General features: G+C 42.3%; 1 protein-coding gene across 1 annotated transcript in view; it reads left to right on the top strand.

Moving 5' to 3' along the window:
- Positions 1 to 19,432, top strand: part of Exoc6 (exocyst complex component 6) — a 135,502-nt gene that overhangs the window by 48,087 nt on the left and 67,983 nt on the right. Inside the window, exons 15-18 of the mRNA XM_021151208.3 lie at positions 41 to 150; positions 1,489 to 1,600; positions 2,479 to 2,613; positions 11,977 to 12,156. Coding sequence (XP_021006867.1) covers positions 41 to 150; positions 1,489 to 1,600; positions 2,479 to 2,613; positions 11,977 to 12,156 — 537 coding nt within the window. The remainder of the gene's footprint in view (positions 1 to 40; positions 151 to 1,488; positions 1,601 to 2,478; positions 2,614 to 11,976; positions 12,157 to 19,432) is intronic.

Here is a 19,432-nt window from a genome sequence, read left to right as displayed (position 1 = left end):
ACAAATCTCAAATGCAGTTATTAACTTTCTCTTTTTACAGCAATCTTTCCCAAAGAAGTTTCCTATGTCCCAGTCCGTGCCTCTTATTTATATTCAAGTTAAAGAATTTATTTATGCCAGTCTTAAATTTTCAGAGTCGCTACACCGAAGGTAAGCTTATTCACATGAAATCTGCTTTTTTGGGAAACATTAAAACTTTATTTCTAGGCCCTCACCCTTTAGTGGACTGTTATCTCATTAGGAAGGCTTTTGTATTTGAGTTTTATTAACTATGTCTTATTTCTATAACTTTCTGTTATATTAGTGTTGAGACACATATACTATAAAGGATTTGTTAGGAAAGTTCTTTGCCCTCAGCATCTAGATTTAACAGTAGTAAATATTTTGCCATATAGTCTTTCCCTATTTATTATTATTATTATTATTTTATTATGTGAGTAAGGTTGTTTTGCCTGCATGTATATCTTTGCATAGTGTATATGCCTGGTGCCTAAGAAGGCCAGAAGAGGGCATTGGGTCCCCTGGAACTAGAGTTACATGCAGTTGTGAGCCGCCATGTGGGTGCTGGGAATTGAACTTGAGTCCCCTGGAGGAGCAGCCATCGGTCTTGACCTGTTATTAAGACATTCAAAAGAAACTTTCGGAAGCAATGACCTTTCACCTAACTGTGTAGCACTCACTCCTGAAACATTAATGGCTGTAATCTTGTGTACATTGGTAATACATACAATTTGAATGTTTTTACAAATACTTATGTCTAAGCTAAATGCTGATTCTTAAAATACAGAGATTCATACTCAACACACTGCATTTAGCATTTTGGAATTAACCTTTATGTAAAGGCTGATAAAATTTTACCCTTGTTTAAGGCAGGAGTTCTAATGGGATAATCTTGGTTTTCTTTGCTGCTTACTCTCCCCCTACAATTGGCAATGCTTAGAGACAGTTTTGGTTGTCACAGTTGTGGGTAGGAGTTCTACTTGGAATTAGCAGGTAAGGACCAGAGATGCTGCAGAATGTAGCACTTAGCACTTGCTCTGGTCTATGTGTGGCCTCATAAGCTAGGCAGGCACTTACCATGAGCTACACACCAAGTCTCTTGTCTTATATTTTAAAAGTAACTTTTAGTTAGGATTGTGTACTAAGTACTTTACAGAGTGACTGTTCTACAACGGGGTTATAGTAATGCTTTATACAAAGTATCTCATTCTTTAACTTGACTGATTTGATACACTTAAATTATGTCATAAATGAACATTCTGCTTAAATGATCCCTTTTAAGATGAAATTGAAGTTTGTAGCTTAATGAGTCACTGCCATTTATAAAGAATATATATGTACATATATATGTTTATATAGAGAGATATACAAGCTTTATATATGATATAAGAGATAGGACAGAAAAATGAGTAAGTTATATTACATTATGGGGAGTGTTAAGTAATTATACTCATGGAAGGCTTTATCAGTGTGAACATTTGTTTTTAGCTCAACAGAAATAGATGACATGCTTAGGAAATCAACCAATCTGCTGCTGACCAGGATTCTGAGTAGCTGTTTACTGAACCTTATTAGAAAACCTCATATAGGTTTGACAGAGGTAAGAAGAAATAATAACCAAACGTTTTACTATGAAAGAATTGGGGCTGGAGAGGCGGCTCACAGGAAGAGCACACTGTGCGTTTGCATTGGACCTGGGTTAGCTTTCAGCACACACAAGGCAGCTCACAGCCATCTGTAACTTCTGGCTTCTGTGGGCCCCAGGTACACTACACACGTCTTGCACAGACACACATGCAGACAAAACACCCATGCACATAAATATTATAAATTGTTGTAAAGTATTATCCTGTAGAGCTAGCTTTGCATTTAAAATTTATTAATGTAGAGTAGAGTTTCACAGAACTGGGGGAGGAGCTGGAGAGATGGGTAGGTGGTGAAGAGCACTCGGTGCTCTTGCAGAAGACCTGGGTTCATATCCAGGCACCTAAATGACAGCTAACACTATCCGTAGCTCCAGATCCAGGTGACACCCTTTTCTGGCCTAATGCTCATGGTGTACAAACCTCATGCAAACAAGACATACGTATAAAAATCTTAGAGAAGAAGAAACATGAGGGAAAAGTTTCCCTGGGGAATAGTAGACAGCTGGAGGTTTGAAGGGCGGAGACCTCAGACTTCACAGACAGTTGCGATCCTCATTTTGTACTTGTTAAGTGTATGAGATCTACAGATTGCCATAGAAATTCATTTAGATATAATTGGCTGTGGGCTCATAAAATGTAAATATTTTTAAGACAACATAAATGTTCATAAGCAGTACTTAGGGCAGACCTTTGAAATCAGTTGTATCCTGTTTTGCTGGAATTATACAGAACTAGTACAGAGGCAGGCTGGAAGTAATGATTTGAGTTTTTTAAAATCAGGTGGTCCTGCACAGGTGTGGCCTGTATTTACCGTGGCTTCCGTGTCTTTTAGCTGGTGCAAATTATCATAAACACAACACACCTGGAACAAGCTTGCAAATACCTAGAGGACTTTATAACTAACATTACAAATATTTCTCAAGAAACCGTTCACACCACAAGACTTTATGGACTTTCTACTTTTAAGGTATGTAAAATCTGACCAAAACTTGTCATTCAGTTATTGTAGGAAATCGAAGAAGTTAAAGATAATTTTTATTATATCCTAAACATTGAGCATCACAGGTAATCATTGCCTGTGATGACTGTCAGTTGTGAGTTCCTCTTGGCAATTTAAGGATTTTATTTAAAGTATTGGTTTTATGTAATATAGTTTGTTCATGTTTTGACAACAAATGGCAGTGCAGAATTAGACTAACTGAATTTTCATTAATGTTTCCTAGTTTAATAATGGTACATGAATTTGTGTGCTTGGAAATTAAAAATGAACTACAAGGTTTGCTTTCTGGTTCTGATCTGAAGAAAAATAAACGCAAGTCTTTCCTTTGTCTGGATGAGAGAGTTCTGTTTGAGGCCCTGGGATATACTGAGATTCATCACTTAAGGGGGTCTTGAGAAGAATGCAAGACTAAGTAATTTCCCGTGTGTTTTATAACCCATTTTCTTACCCTAGTAATCTTGAGCTGTAGCTGGGACATCGGCTGTGCTAGCTTGCTTTCGGTTGTTGTGCTAGATCCCTGAGAATCAGCTGAGGTAGTAAAGGCTTATTTTGGGGCTTATAGTTCCACAGTTCAACCCAAGGTTCATTGGCTTCATTGCTTTGGGCTTAAGATGAAGCCAGGCATCATGGTGGTGACCACATGATGGTGCAGAGTGGCTCACCCCATGGCAGCTCCAATGAAGTTCTGTGCTGCCAGCCTTCCTCCTCCTTCTGCTTTTGTCCCTCTGAGCCCCAGGCTGTTGAGGCTGCCACCCACTCTACACTCAGAGCAGTTCTTTCCTCACTGCTCCATTGGCTGTTTCATGCCAGATGACATCAGCACCTGCGCTCAGATCCCAGAACCCACAAGAAGCTGGGGCAGCAGTGTGTGTCTAATCCCAGCACTCCTACAGAGGCAGAGACAGGCGACTGTCAGAAGCTCTTGGGCCAGCAGCTGTCCTCAGACAAGGGAGCGTTACGCTCTGTTTTCCACGTCAGTGTAGGAACTCTGGGATTGCACATGTATGCTGTGGCACCCACTCTGCTGGATTCTGGGGACTTGAACTCAGGTCCCCATGCCTGGGATCAATTAGAAGCAACATCCTAGCGTTTAAAATGAATGCCTTTGATCCCGGCACTTGGGAGGCAGAGGCAGGCTGATCTCTGAGTTCAAGGCCAGCCTGGTCTGAGGAGCTAGTTCCAGGGCACCTAGGGCTATATAGGGAAACCCTGTCTCAAAAACAAACAAACAAACACAACAGACCAATAAACAAATAAAAAATTAAAATTAAAAATAAAATACACGATTTCCAGATGATTTATTGCATTGTTCAAAATGTTTTAAGTATTTGAGGTCTGTCCCTTTTTTTTTTTTTTTTAAGATTTATTTATTTATTATTATATGTAAGTACACTGTAGCTGTCTTCAGACACACCAGAAGAGGGCGTCAGATCTCATTACGGATGGTTGTGAGCCACCATGTGGTTGCTGGGATTTGAACTCTGGACCTTCGGAAGAGCAGTCGGGTGCTCTTACCCACTGAGCCATCTCACCAGCCCCGGTCTGTCCCTTTTTAATGATTACGTTATATATACTAACTAAGGAAAGGAGCATAATCTTGTCGCTCTGACTGACCAGTAAAATGCATGACTTTGAAGTGGCCCCTCTCTCTCTGCCCGTCCCACTGTCACTTTCCTCATGACTGACATCGGGATGTGTTGTGCAGTCTTCCTCTGCTTCCCTCTGTCTTGAGCCTCAGTGGTGCCATCCGATAATCAATTGGCTGCTGTATGCCCTGGAATTCCAACTAGAAAGTTCAGAATCGGATCAAATGGTCTATGGTGTATTGTTTCTTGAGTCAACGTAAAAACTAGCAATGGGGGCACGCGCTATGGCGCTTTCATCTTTACCCTCGCTTTGCTCCTTTGTGCTAAACCAGTGGTTCTCAACCTGTGGGTCCCTTTGGGCTCACGTATCTGATAGCCTGCGCATCAGGTATTTACCTTACCGGTAATTCATGGCAGTAGTAAAACTACAGCTATGAAGCAGCAACACAATAGTTTTATGGCTGGGGGTCACCACAGTATGAGGAGCTGTATTTAAGGGGCATGGCATTAGAAAGGTAGAGAACCATTGTTCTCAATGATTAAAATTAATGTAACCTTTTTTTTTTTTTTTTTGGTCAATGAGTGTTCATAAAGTGTTTCAAATAAGATACTTGTGTTAGTGACCCGAGCAGAAGGAAAAAAAAAAAAAGACAAGAAAAACAACTCAAGCTTTCTTAAACAGTAACGAGTCTGGGTGTGCTAACTGTACCTGTGGTCCTGACTGTGCTGGATGCTGAGGCAGGAGGATCATTTCAGCCCAGCAGTTATTGACTAATTTAGGCAACAAATCAAGGCCCATTCTAAAAAAAGCGACAGAAAAACTAAAACGATGGGAAACATTTTTGCTCATTGTGACAGAAACGTCCAAGGATTGGGCAGACTTCAGCTGCCTGTGGGGGCGAGACAGTCCTCAAGGACCCAGAATCTCTTCCTCTGTTACCTGTGATCTGCGCAAGTTTGGCTTCATCTCTACATTCTCCATGGTGACCAAGTGTCCACTCTAGACTCTCCCCTGCTACTAGAGGGGTCACCTGGCCACTGCTCCAAACACACACCCCGACTGATCCAGATCCTCTGCGGGCAACGGGAATTACTAGTCAGCTTAACCTCAGGAGCCATCCTTGGAGCTATAGCTCTAGGGCAGCCCAGCCCAGCCGGTAGCTGTGGTCGGAGCCAGGACTGTTGTCCAAAACATACTTGTGAGCTAAAGAAGGAACACTAGGCAGTGCAGAGAGTCACAGCTGGTTACTAACAGTGTTTAGCTGTTACCGTTTAGCTTTTATTCAGAGCACATGTGCTTACCGTCCGGGAGGTGCGGGAACCTATGTACGTTAAACCGTTCCTCAGGTCGGTCTGTTTCACGTCTTTGGTTGCGAAGCTCTGATAATGAATGGAAGGAGAGCTTTTTTTTTTTTTACATTGAAGTAGAGATCAGTATGTTATGCTAGTTACGTTTCTGCCCCTAGAGGGCACTGTTTCTTTAACAAGCAAAGGAGGAACTTATTATTTTATAAGCTGAATCTTTACATTTTAATGAAGAGTATATAATAGTGTGTCATTTCATGCTGGGTCAGGGGCACATGTACTTCGCAGTTGTTCACTTGTCTGGATTATAAAATGCTGAGAGCCCCTGGTGCTTAGAGACGTCTGTTCAAATGTTGTCTTTCCTGTTCCTTGTACTTCCCTCCCCAGCAGTCAAGGAGTTTTTACCCGGAGCACTCAGCTTGCTATTACACTCTGCGGAAGGCGTTAACAAACATCTTCAAATATGCTTTTCCCTTCATTTAAAAGAAGTTGTGAGAAAAGTTTGTTTTAACTTAGTGTAGGAGAAGCAGGGTTTCTCAGTGTCACCAGAGTTCTTGCTGGCAGCAGAGACAGAGTAGTGAGCTGTTATACTCTGTGCTTCAGTTTTCCTTAGTTCTTGTCCCCAAATCGAAGTGAAATAAACAACTAGAGTGATCCTGGTCACCGCTTCTCTGAACCCTAAGTCCAGAAAGCACACGCTGTTGGTATGTGAGACAGGGTCTCACTGTGTAGCCCTGGCAGCTTGCTGTGTGTGCCCTAGTGCTGGCATCAAGGTGCGCAGCATCCCTGTGCCCAGCCCAGACACCACACTTCATTACTTCATTTGAGTAGGATGCAAGCGATTTATTTTCATGTATTTTCTGCCTTCAGATTAAAACTTATTTTTTTTTCTTCATAGCTTCAAAATGTCTAGGTATTTAGTTCTTTAACTTTTGGTGGATATTTTAATCATCTCAAATTTAAAAATTTTTAAGAGAATGTGAACTAATAACCTGCTTTGGTTTATTGTTATAAAACTACAAGTTTTTTTTTTTTAAAAGGGAAACAGCATTAATTTAAAAACTGGATTTAAAGTAGACTCTTAAAAGAGTAGCAGAGCTGGACAGTGGTGGCACACACCTTTAATCCCAGCACTCAGGAGGCAGAGGCAGGCGGATTTCTGAGTTCGAGGCCAGCCTGGTCTACAAAGTGAGTTCCAGAACAGCCAGGGCTACACAGAAAAACCCTATCTCAAAAAACAAACAAACAACAACAACAAAAAAGGAATAGCATATATATATATGTGTGTATATATATATATATATATATATATACACATATATACATTTTTTTGTTTTTGTTTTTTTTGTATGAGTACACTGTAGCTGATTTTAGGCTAAGCGGAAGAGGGCATCGGATCCCATTACAGATGGCTGTGAGCCACCTGTAATGGGAATTGAACTCAGGTCCTCTGGAAGAACAGTCAATGCTCTTAACTGCTGAGCCATCTCTCCAGCCCCAGAATAGCATTTTTTTTTTTTTTAAATAAAAATTTTCGTTTGGAGGCGCCTCTTCGAACTGGATTTGAAGCTTTTGCGGACGGCGTTACTGCTTAGTGGCAGATCACTGGTCTCTTCCAGTCAAGGATAAGGGAACTTGGCTGCACTTCTCCCTTTCCCTTCTCACCTGCATCAGGGGCAGGTCCCGAAAGCAAGGACCTCACGGGCAGGGGTGTGAGTGTGTGTAGAGGATGGAGTAGAAAGCAGGGATAAGGTCTCCTGAGTTCCCGTGCTCGGTGAGTGGCAGGCTAGTGAGGTCCTGAGCGCTAGCTCCAGGCTGTGCTCTGGCAGTGCTGGTCTCCGTGGTTCCGGATGACTCTGTGATGTGTTCATCTGCTGAGGTCCAATCTCAAGGTAATGAGACATGAAAGAAGGGACTGATGGTGAACACTGGGGCAGAATGCAAACTGATAAACATTTTTATGTTGCTCTGAAAAAGCGACTTCCAGGTCGTATCGTTAAGGTGTGCTATGGTGTAGTTCTGTGAGTCACAAGCATATGACAGCCTGCCTCTCCCTGATACAGCAAGAAAAGTTAAAAAGGAGTGTGTGTTACTGTTATGGCTGATACATAATAAACAAGGCTCCTCTGTCCAATTACTAATGCTCCTTTCCAGAATGTTATTTTGTAATTGCTCAATTGCAAATGATGTCAGTGAGTTAAATTGTGTAATTTAGAAAGCTTGATCCAGTGATATATTAACTATCTTACACAGCATCATTAGCTACTGAGTGATCTTGCTCATCTTCAGGGATGGCACCTTTTTAAATGAAGACTGATTTCTTGGCAGTGCTCTCATGGGGCAGTAGAGGAAGTTTGGCATCTCCTGAGCTTGGCAGAACTGTGCTTGCTTACAGTAAGAATCAAGAGCACAGTGGAGAGAGTGTAAGACTCTGACAGGACAGAAAAGCAGGGGCCTCCCACCTCATCTCAGGCAGCCTTGTGCTGCCGTTAAAAGGCCAGTCCCCAGCACGGTGTGCAGGTGCCAGCCCCTAATCCCAGGAGGGAGAGCTTGAGATTGAGCCAGCCTGGAGCACAGAGTTGAAATGTGGACCCCCAAAAAACAAGCGGGCAAGGGTGTGGGGGAACCTAGTTACACCATGAAGAAGCCAAGGCACGTGGAGAGCTCACCCACCTCAGATGCCAGGGACTGAGTGAAAGATGTCCCAGCACAGCTCTGACATTCTAGAGCAAGGTCATCCCTCTGTCCTCTGACCAAGTGCGCTGGGGACTTAGTAATATTCTCATGTTAAGCCACTGCTGTCTGAGGTACTGTGTTACTCTGTAGTGCTTCTCTGGGGCAGCAGCTGGTCTTTCAGTGCTTCTTCACTGGCCCCTGTTTCCATATCACCAGGAGCTCAAGGTCTGTGAAGCATGGTTCTGGCCCACAGGGGTCTCTTTTAACTGTACATGTGGTCTATACTTATTTGTTTATACTTACTCATTCTATGGCTCTTTTCTTTTTTAATTATTGTACTTATTTACATTCCAGCCATTGCCCCACCTCCCAGTCCCCCCAAATATAGTTCCTCATCCCATTCCTCCTCCCTCTTGCCTCCAAGAGTGTGTGCCCCCTCTTCTCCCCCTGCCTGAGGTCTCCCCCTTCCCTGGGGCCTCAAGTCTCTCCAGGATTAGGCACAGCTTCTCCCACAGAAGCCAGATCAGGCAGTCCTCTGCTATATATCTGCCAGGGGACCAGCCCATGTATGCTGCCTGGTTGGTGGCTCAGTCTCTGGGAGCTCCCAGGGGTCCAGGTTAGTTGAGACTGCTGTTCTTCCTATGGGATCGCTTTCCCCTTCAGCTTCCTCAGTCCTTCTCCTAATTCAACCATAGGGGTCCCTGACTTCAGTCCAGGTTGGGTGTAAGTTGTCTCTGTCTGCCTTAGCTCCTGGTAGGGCCCCTCGGAGGACAGCCATGCTAGGCTCCGGTCTGTAAGCACATCATAGCAGCAGTAATAGTGTCAGGCCTTGGGGCCGCTACCCCTATGAGACAGATCCCAAGTTGCGCCAGTTACTGGATCTCCTTTCCTTCAGTCTCTTCTCCATTTTTGTTCCTGCAGTTCTTTTAGACCGAAACAGTTCTGCGTCAGGAAGTTTGACTGTGGGTTAGTAACCCCATCCCTTCACTTGAGGCCCTGTCTATCTACTGGAGGTGGACTCATCCGAGTTCCCTGTCCCCACTGTTGGACTTTTGGCTAAGGTTTCTCACCTCCCAGGCCTCTGGGACTTTCTAGAGGGTCCCGCCCCACCTCCCACCTCCCACCTCTTTGTGGCACTTTTGTATACGAACTGCATTACAGATCTCTCTAGTATACGGTTTTCCAACTGCTTGTCTATCGAGCACTGTGCCAGGTACTGTTCTAGGTGCACGAGGCAATGTTAGTGAGCAAGACAGATGAAAACTTTCTTCCTTAGTGAAGCTTTCATCTTGGTGGGTACTGTTCCGTTTGTGTTTTGAGCCATCGTCTCCCAACCTCTGTTCTTAAATCTGTCTGCCCCTTCTTCCCAGGTGATCCTGAGCCTTGTGGGAGAGGGGTGTGAGACAGATGCCCCTTTATTGCTGGAGACTCCCCAGACTCAGCTCTTACCTACGTTGTGAGTTTTTGAGTTAAATGCTGTCTACTGCACAGAGAACCTTCTCAGAGGATGTCAGAGAGCTTCGTGCATCTAGGGTTGTATCTTTAAACAGTTCATCTGCACTTGACCCTTATGGAAGCCTTACGGGTGCCTTTCTCTGTTCCTGAGAACTGGCCACAGCTGTGAAAGCTGTGTTTGGCCTTTAAGTTGTCTTCTTATATTTTCAGGATGTGATATGTGGCCAGCTGTTGTTGAGTGGAGTGTTCTGCAGGTTTGTGCAGGTCTAGTTGCTGTACAGTGCTCATCACCGATTTCCTCCATCTGCTACTGAGCCTTTCTAACGAGTCTTTCCCACCATGCTTAATACATTTTAGTAATTTGATTATTTATATTTTCTGCTTACTGAGGTAATTTCTTCATTTTTTTAAACCACATTTTTAAGGCTTCCTTTGTTCTTTGGACACATTTCGAATAGTTTATTGTTTTGTCTTGTAAGCCTTGTCTTGTCTCTGGGCTTCCTCAAAGATTCTTCTAATGATTACTTTTTCTTCTGGGGGAGGGGGAAGCACAGTTTTCTATCTGTTGCATTGCTTTTGTTGATAAGCAGACATTTAAAACGATGTAATGTGCAACGTTAGAAATCAGTATCTCACTCATCCTGGGTTTGTTCTTCTTCCCATTGCTACTTTATTGCTTTCATTTTTTTTTTTTCCTGGACTGGATTTGTAAGTCTGTTTTCTTTGTATGGCCATTGGAGTCTACTTGCTTAGCTTAATAGTCAGCTAACTGTTAGACACAGATTTCCCAGAAAGCCTAGACTGGTTAAACTCCGTCTTTTGCAAGAGATTCTGTCTGTGTGCTGTGGCCTGCCTTAGATATGGAGACAGTTCTGCTTTAGCTTTCATTTCCTGCTTCAGGGTTAGTCATAGGTAAGAGCTTAGACCCTCTGAAGCCTTTCTGAGCATGCACACTGGCCAAGACATACATACAGCCTTCCAGTTTCCCAAGAGTATGTCAGAGGTTTCTCCTGGTGTGCTTGTGTTTGATTGTTTTTGTTGTGTTTTCTTCAGACAGGATCTCACTATGTATCCTTGGCCGACCTGGAACTCACTGTATAGACCAGGCTGCCATCGAACTCACACAGATCTGCCTCTTGAGTACTGGAATTAAAAATGTGGGCCACCGAACCCAGCATAAATTAGAGTTTTAAAAAGATGCCCCTGGGCATATTGTTTTCCAGGATTTTCTTTTCCATTTTTGGTTATCCATTTATGGGACACAATTATAATCTATCACTGCAGGTATCCTTTTCATTAAAAAAAAAAAAAGTCCTAAATGTTTTGACTCTACACAGAGAAAGGCACTTTTGCACTGGAGAAGCCCTCCCTCGCTTAGGTCAAATAAAGATATCTCTGAAAATGTGGCTGGAGTTTATTTGCATGCATTTACATTGCGTTATATATTATAATTACTATAGAGATGACAGAGTATACAGGAGAATGTATATAAGTTATAAGCAAATGCTATACCACTTTATAAAGGACCTGCATTTAGTACTTATAATAGGAGGACGATTCTGAAACCCATTCTCCGGGGGCACAGAACGACAACTCTATTCCGTTTTCTCAGTGATAGTCCAGCTTACGTTCCCTTAGTGAATCTGTGTGCTCCCTGCATTCTCAGCAACCTCTGCTTTCTGGCCTTTGTTCTTTATAAGGGTCATTCTCATAAGCTGCGAGGAGGACAAGCATGATGGTCAGTATTGTCAGCTGCACAGAATCCAGGATCATCTGGGAGATGGAGCACTGGGCATGCTTTGGGGGTGTCATCTTGTCTGTGCAATTGAGGAAGGACGGAGCTGTGGGTGGCACATTTGTCTGGCTGGATCTGAGATTATATAGGAGTAGAAAGCTTGCTGAGCAGGGTTAGGCATCGTGTGTGTGCTTTCTCTGTGGATGAGATGTGGCCATCTCCAGCCTTTGCGGCTTCCCCACCATGATGAGCTAACTAACTATATCCTTGCTTTGTGAGCCAGAATAAACCCATTCTCCCTTAGGTTGCTTTGGTCAGGGCATTTTGTCACAGGCACAGGAAGGGAAACTAAGACATGTCTCTTAAAGGCCCGTTAGTAAGAGCAGAAGGGAAGGCTGACGGGACAGCTAGTCAGGTCAGCTTTGCGGCACCCAGAAAAAACTACACCTTTCCTGCATTTTGAATAAATGATTATCATGTTAAACCAATGAAAAATTTCAAGTAAAATTTAAAAATTTAAGGACACTTGCTTCTGTTATTGTTTCTTACTGCTGGTGTTTTATCCTCTCTCAGGATGCTCGACATGCAGCAGAAGGAGAAATATATACCAAACTCAATCAAAAAATTGATGAATTTGTTCAGCTGGCTGATTATGACTGGACCATGGCTGAGTCGGATGGGAGAGCAAGTGGTTATTTAATGGATCTTATTAATTTTCTGAGGAGCATCTTTCAAGTGTTTACCCATTTGCCTGTAAGTAATAAACAATTTCAAAAATTGTAAGTTTACTTTCTAAAGTACATTTTACAATTTAGTTTTTGGATGCTTCCTTGTTTAAAACAATCTTTTAATTTTCATATGTCTACTTATTATCAAATAATTATAAGTCATTTGATAAAGAACTAACTGAAGTTGATTGAGATTTTAATTCATTGTACTTTTTAACTAAAATAACTATAATTTTCTATTAAAAGCAAAGCAGACCCCTCAAATTAACAGTAGAAATAAACTTTAAAAGGAGCCTGTGTGAAGGTCAATATAACCTTTTCTAGTTTGCAAAGTCTAAGGAACTATTAGATGCTTTTTTTATATTCATTCATTCATTCATTTTGGTTTTTTGAGGCTTGGTCTCTGTGTAACCTGTCTTTCCTGGAACTTGCTGTAGACCAGGCTAGCCTCAAACTCAGAGATCCAGCTGCCTCCACCTCCTGAGTGTTGTGATTAATGGTGTGCATCACCACCTGGCTTTTGATAATTTTTTAGACAAGAGATTAAAAGCACAACAGGAACACTGCTCAGATCAGCACATACTTAGAGCATCCACACCTTCAGCTTCCCCTGATGAAACGTACATGCTAAGGACATAGTAAGGACATTTGACCGAGGATTGACTGGAATGCTGGGCTTTTCACTTGACTGCAGAGGACAGTGGCTGGGGGAACGCTCTTATTCAGTATAGCAAGGTTAATATTTTAGAAATGGAGTTTTTATGAAAATAGGATGAAACTTATCAATGCTGTATCCCAGTTTGATTTCTACTGCTGTGATAAATGGCACAACCAAAGCCACTGGGATAGGATTACAACCCATCATGAGGGGATGTCAGGCAGGACCCCAAAGGCAGAAACTGAAGCAGAGCCATGGAGGAACACCGCGTACAGGCTTGCTTCTTGTGGTTTGTGCAGCTGCTTTTCTTATACCCTGTGGAACCACCTGATGGCGCCCCCAGTGGGCTGGACCCCCACAGACCAGTCACTCAGTAAGAAAAATGCCCTATAGCCTTGCATAGGGCCCAGTCTGATGGAGGCATTCTCTCCATAGAGGTTCCTGCTTCCTAGATGACTCAGGCTTGCACATCATCCCGTTGTGTAGGATACAGCTGAGTGCAGGTTCACGGGGAACCTAAGAAGTACTCCCAACCATCTCCTTTGTTTGAAATGAAAAGCAACAGCAACAAAGCAACCCAGTATTCCCTCCGCCAGATCCCACTTCTGTTGTGAGGAGCTGCCCCAAATGGTTGAAAATAACGGGTTTCATATGACATAGTGATGCATGTATGTAGGTCACGTGTTTAGATCACACTCATCCCTCCCTCACCTAGCTCCGTCTCAACAGTACCCCTCTCAAGGTAGTGAGTGGCTGGAGCACTCCCAAGATACAGGGGACAAAATGGATTTCTTTTCCAGTGCCAGCCTGCCTTGCTGTGGCTGTCAAATGTGTGAGTCTTGGGGTTAGGGCATGTGAGAGCTGTGGGCTCGTTCTGCGGCCAGCACTGCTGGTTTACCCTAGAATGCCCAGCTTACCATAAGCTTTTGGCTTTGGCTCCTCATATCCAGAAAGCCAGGGTTGGAACTGCAGGCTGTTACCCACGTTTCTTTGCCTAGCCTTTGGGCTCCCGATTGTTATCAGCTCCTCTGTCTCCCCTTTCATGATTCCTGATGCTTTCCCGTTTCTGTCTTTGGAATAAGTATGCCCCTTGTATCTCTTTATTTATGTATATATTGCATTGCTCAGGGTTCTCCTTGACACAGCAGGATGGAGCTAGTCATGGGGTTACGATTCATCTTTTTAGGGCTGATTTCTTTTTTAAAGATTTTGGTACTTTCTGTTTTGTCGGTGTATTAGGATGTAAAACAAACATGCTGTCTACCATCTTGATTTTATGTGTATGAGTGTTTTGCCTACACGTATGTAAGTGCATCTCATGTCTGCAGTGTGGGCAGAGACCAGCAAAGAGTGTAGGGGTCCCTGGCACTGGGTTACACGTAGTTGTGCGTCTCTATCTGGGTGCTGGGAAGCAGACTCAGGACTTCCTTTGCCCTTTTTTGGTTCAGTTTTTGTGACTTACATTTATTTTCTTGATTGAAAACTGTAGAGGGAACTTTAGCATCAAGCGTAGAATCATTTGCTTTATCTTTTCTTTTATGTGACCTGGAAGAATTATATTAAAAATGCAAGGTTATATCCTTACAGCCCAGTTTTATTATTAATGTTTAATTAATTAACTTTTAAATGTAGGTTGCTAATGAATAAAATTTATGTTACTTACTGAATGTAATTCATATAAGAGTAATATAACAAGCTGGACATGGTGGCAAACACCTTTAATCCCAGCACTGTTGAGGCAGAAGCAGGCAGAGGTCTATGAGTTCAAGACTAGCCTGGTCTACAAAGCCAGTCCAGGACAGCCAGGACTCTGTTACACAGAGAAATCTTGTCTCAAAAAACAAAACAAACAAACAGTAGTATAGTATGAACTATGATGAAAGTAGCATGCATTCTATGATTTTTTAGGATTGTGTTGCTATTGATTGGCCTTTCTGCTAGATTTTAGATGAATTTTGTCTTGATTCTGTGACTTTTACATGTTTTCCATTATATCTATATATACTTTGAAAGATTATGGAAAATAGTTAAGAAAGTAAATATGATGGTGACATTATCCCAATCAAAACAAAATCTATTGCAGGTTACTTCTAGGAAGCGTTTGGTGGTCATCTAAAGTCAAGCCCAGTCTGAAGAATGAGTTTCCGCGTTAGCACAGCTCTCTGCTCACTAAGTATAGGCTCTGTTGGGTTGCTTAGCTTAGGAGGCTGAGTTTGCCGGTGTCTTTACTTGTGTATTTAGTGGGAATGTCCAATCTCCTCTCCACTAGAAGCTCAGCTTCCACTAACAAACAAGGTCTGAGTTCCACTGTATTAGCATTAATTTGAAACATGTTGCTGAGTCAGTCAGTACCTTTCTTTGGAAACTTTTTAATGATACCTGAATAGTATGCATTTATTTCTGAAGTGTAAGTGATGATACTTGCCTGCAGCCCCAGGTGTAGGGAGATTAGTAATTAGAAATGTATCTGATTACTAAGCCACATAGACTCTATCTCTAAAAGAAAAAAAAGGCAAGAAAAATAAAGTAGTTGATGTAAAAAATAAGCAGTGCTTTAATTCAGTTCTCCTATTTAAGAAATTGATGCTTTGTTAATCATTGAAAATTTAAAAGAAGCCATCAGAGGTTTATATGCAGTTAAATTGTGACCATTAGGTGGGTTTTTACCTTGGTCTACTATTCACTTCTTAGGGAATAAAATATATTTAATTAGCTGTCAGATGTGAGCCTTCATTCCTTAAGGAATTTAGTTTGGCTGCATGAATTATGTTAGAACATAGTGACTTAAATCCTTTCAGAGCATCCTCTGAGTTATGTATTCTCTGTAATGTTCTGTTATTTGTGAAGAAATAGGCATTTTACTTCTTTCTAAACCAGAATCATCTGAAGAAAGATGACTTGTTATTTGTTCAGAATCAGTGCATGCTGTAGACCTAAAATTTCTGTAGCTTAAAATCTGCATTTTTATGTACCGCTTAAATTTTAATATTATTATTATTGTTGCTTAAAGTTTGAGAACCAGTGCTGTAGAGCAAAGAACCCTGTCTAAAGTTGGCTTTTTGCTAAATTTGCCAATTTAACACACTGCTAAAGCTCATTATTTTAATGCTGACAGGTCAACTTCATTATATGCACAAAAGTTTGTAGAGCAACTTACCTGATTAATGTGTATGTAAAACTCACCTACAGATCTTCAAAGTGAAATGATTACCGCATGCATGCCGTAACTAGTGCCTTCTCATTAGCAACACACAAACGCTGCTTGTTTTCCTGTGTGTTTAGCATTGCTGCCTGGGATATCAGTTCTCTCGTAATTAGAATACATTTCCTCTTTTCATTTGATTGCCTTGCTTACTTCCTTCTCAGACTAAGGCAAACATCAGCGATTATGTAACCATGTCTGTAAGTAGATACAAGCTAAAGTTAGTATGTAAATTAGAAAAGGATGAGTTTCCGGCAGGCTTATTTTTCCCAGGGAAAATAAGTATTGAACTTATAATTATTTTGACATTGCCCTTGATATATTTGTAGTCTGTGGAAACATAAAGTCTGAAGGGAACATTAACTGTTTTGGTGAGACAGGACTTTCTGGAACCGATTATGAAAGTCAGTAGGAACTACATCCTTGGGAAGGGCGGTGCTTTGGGACCCTCTCTGAGGTCTTTCCCCTGAAAACTGATGCTAATGAGAGCATGGCTGACACGGTTCCTTTGTGAGGATTATATGAAAGAGTAGCACGATGCATAGTCTCAGAAGCTAGTAGTTGTTACACTGTGTACTCTGAAGACGTCACGTCACGCTCTTCCTGAACGCTCTTTCAACAACAGCACACCACAACACACTGTCAACAACAGCACACCACAACACACTGTCAACAACAGCACACCACAACACACTGTCAACAACAGCACATCACAACACACTGTCAACAACAGCACACCACAACACACTGTGAGAAGAAGCCAGTGGTGTCTATGAGCTTATGCAGTGCATGAGTGCATGTGATAAGTGAATCCCTGCAATACGTGAGTCCGTGCGATTCATGAGTGCATGCTAGTCACGAGGCCATGTGTTATGTGACAAAACTTTTCCTGGGAAGATGTAACACACAACAGCATCTGCTCACCCCAGGTACAGAGGCCACCATCGAACAAAGTATGAGTTGTTATGGGTCTGAGGTCATTTAGAGATTCACTAGTCTGACCATGAATAAATTAGAACAGAGATGCTTTTATTCATATGCCGGTGTCAGGTCTCCATGCCTGACTGGAATTCCCCAAGGCAGTGGCTACCCACCTCAGTCAAGGGTTTATAAAGGCAAAGAACAAAAGTTACAATTTGTTCTCCTGAAAGCTGCAGGTCCTCTCATGCAAAACAAGCTTTTGTTTCCAGAAGCAGAAACAGCAGTGAAAAAGTAACTCCTGACAGCCCTTAAGGTTTGGAAGTCTAATTTCCCTTTATAGTCCTCTTAAGTGAAGAGATCTTAAACTTCCAAATGTAAAGTTAGCCAGACTCTGTGGTGGGTACCTGTTCACATTGGGACCTAATCAGCATCAGCTTAAGAGCTCCTAATGGTGAGCTTATGTATCTGGTTACAGCATTTATAATGCAGGGGGCAATGGCAAGGCACAGGAGCAAGATCACCGTGGGCCCTGTGTGTGACAGCTGACAGAATTACTAGTCAGGAAGAGCCCGAGAATGGGAACCACTGGAGGTGGGGTGGCTTGTTATTTTGTTTTTCCATTTAGGGCCTTCACCCGTTCTGTGTGGCTTTTCCAGAGCACAGACAAGTTATCCCTAATGGTTTCTGAATGGTTTACATAGGAACAACAACTTTCCCCTGAAGTCCTACCGTAACCTCCTTGCTCTGTGTAAAGCATATCAAACTCCCTGTCATGCTGTAGGACTACCTCAGGCACGTGTAGTGGCAGACCTGTTCTTTTAAGTGTGCAATATAATTTTCTTTTTCTTTTTTTTAAAGATTTATTTATTTATTTTATGTATATATGAGTACACTGTAGCTGTACAGATGGTTGTGAGCCTTCATTTGGTTGCTGGGAATTGAACTCAGGACCTCTGTTTGCTCTAGCCCCACTTGTTCTAGCCCAAAGATTTATTTATTGTTATATGTAGCTGTCTTCAGGCACACCAGAAGAGGGAGTCAGATGTCTCATTACAGATGGTTATGAGCCACCATGTATTTTCTGGGACTCGAACTCAGGACCTTAGGAAGAGCCGTCAGTGCTCTTGACCACTGAGCCATCTTTCCAGTCCCACAGTAGAATTTTCTAATGCAAATAAATACTGGGTTATTAGACATCCTAAGTTTTAGAGTTGACATCGGCCATTGCTGTGCCTACGGCCTCAAGAGTGGCTCCAGCTGTTCCTAACACTAAGCTTGTCCCATGACGTGCTTGATCTGAGAGTGATGTATCCAGGTGCAGACACAGTCTACACTGACAGCAGTAGGGTGGTCAGGATGACCTGTGGTCTTTCCCAGCAGGGTCACAGTGTCCTTTGGATCTAACGTTCCAGCCTTTGGTTGAGGATAAGGCTGGAATGCCAAAGGCTAGGGGTTTATTCATCAGAAGCAGCTGATTTGCTGACCCACCCAACTGCAGAGATGGAACAGTCAGTCACATTGGCTAAGATGGTTTACATCAGCTCTCAGCAGGTCTGGGGCTTGGAGCTGTTTGGAACAGTTTGTAGTTCACAGCTGATATCTGGCTGGTGTCTGTCAGCGGAGTGGAAATCTGCTGAGACAGATACAGACTAGGGACAGAAGTTAAGTTTTAGGAACTGAGAGGAACACTTCACATTTAAAACTTCCACCTCAGGAATGAGCAGTAGGTGGGGAAGCGGAGGCTTCTGGTTGGCAGCAGTACTTATCTGCAGTCCATTTGACCTGTGGTAGGGAGATCCTAATCACGACGTCCCGAAGCTTCCAGGAATTTAAAGTTTACAAAAAAGAGATAAAAGTTTTGAGCTATGTTAGCATTGCCACTGTTTGTAATCTGTACAGAAATCCATATTGTAGAAAAAGCAATAGACCCACACCTTTGAGTCATAGTCAAAGTTTAGGGACCCCAAAAATGATTTTTGGGTTAAAAGCTTTAACACACCTTCCTCTGTCCACAGGGGTGGGTCTATACAGTCGGACAGAGATGTTTTTACCATGGCGAAAAGCACCTTTTACTCTATACTTAGAAAACAACCAAAGGAAATTAAAATGTTGAGCTTGTGACTATCGCAGTAGTCAGTGCCTTACCGGAGCCAGATCAATAGCTAGTCAGAGCTCCAGGTTAATATGTTAAGGCTCCGAGCCTTCGAGGTGTCAACATTGCCTTTGGGTTTTATTATTTTTTTAAAATTATTTTCTCAGACCCTTACAGCTTGCCTAGGGCTTTTGTTTTCTTCCAGTCATTTATCATGAGACATGCTGGTTGATTCCTGAGAGCAGTCATTGCAAAGCAAGTCTTTTAAATAGAAGAATAGTAGAAAGCTACATTGAAACCTGTTCTGTGAGTTTGCCTCTCTTACTAGGAGGCCTATTAGCTCTAGACAAAAACAAGGTCTGATTTTCACATACAGAATGCTCTCACCAGGCAGCTGCTGCTAAACTGGGCTGCTACTAAGTAAGCTA

The sequence above is a fragment of the Mus caroli genome, unplaced genomic scaffold (assembly GCF_978045245.1).
Source record: "Mus caroli unplaced genomic scaffold, Mus_caroli_1 scaffold_20, whole genome shotgun sequence".
In the NCBI taxonomy this organism is placed as follows: Eukaryota; Metazoa; Chordata; class Mammalia; order Rodentia; family Muridae; genus Mus; species Mus caroli.
The sequence above is the reverse complement of the archived record's forward strand: the minus strand, read 5'-3'. Positions and strand labels throughout refer to the sequence as shown.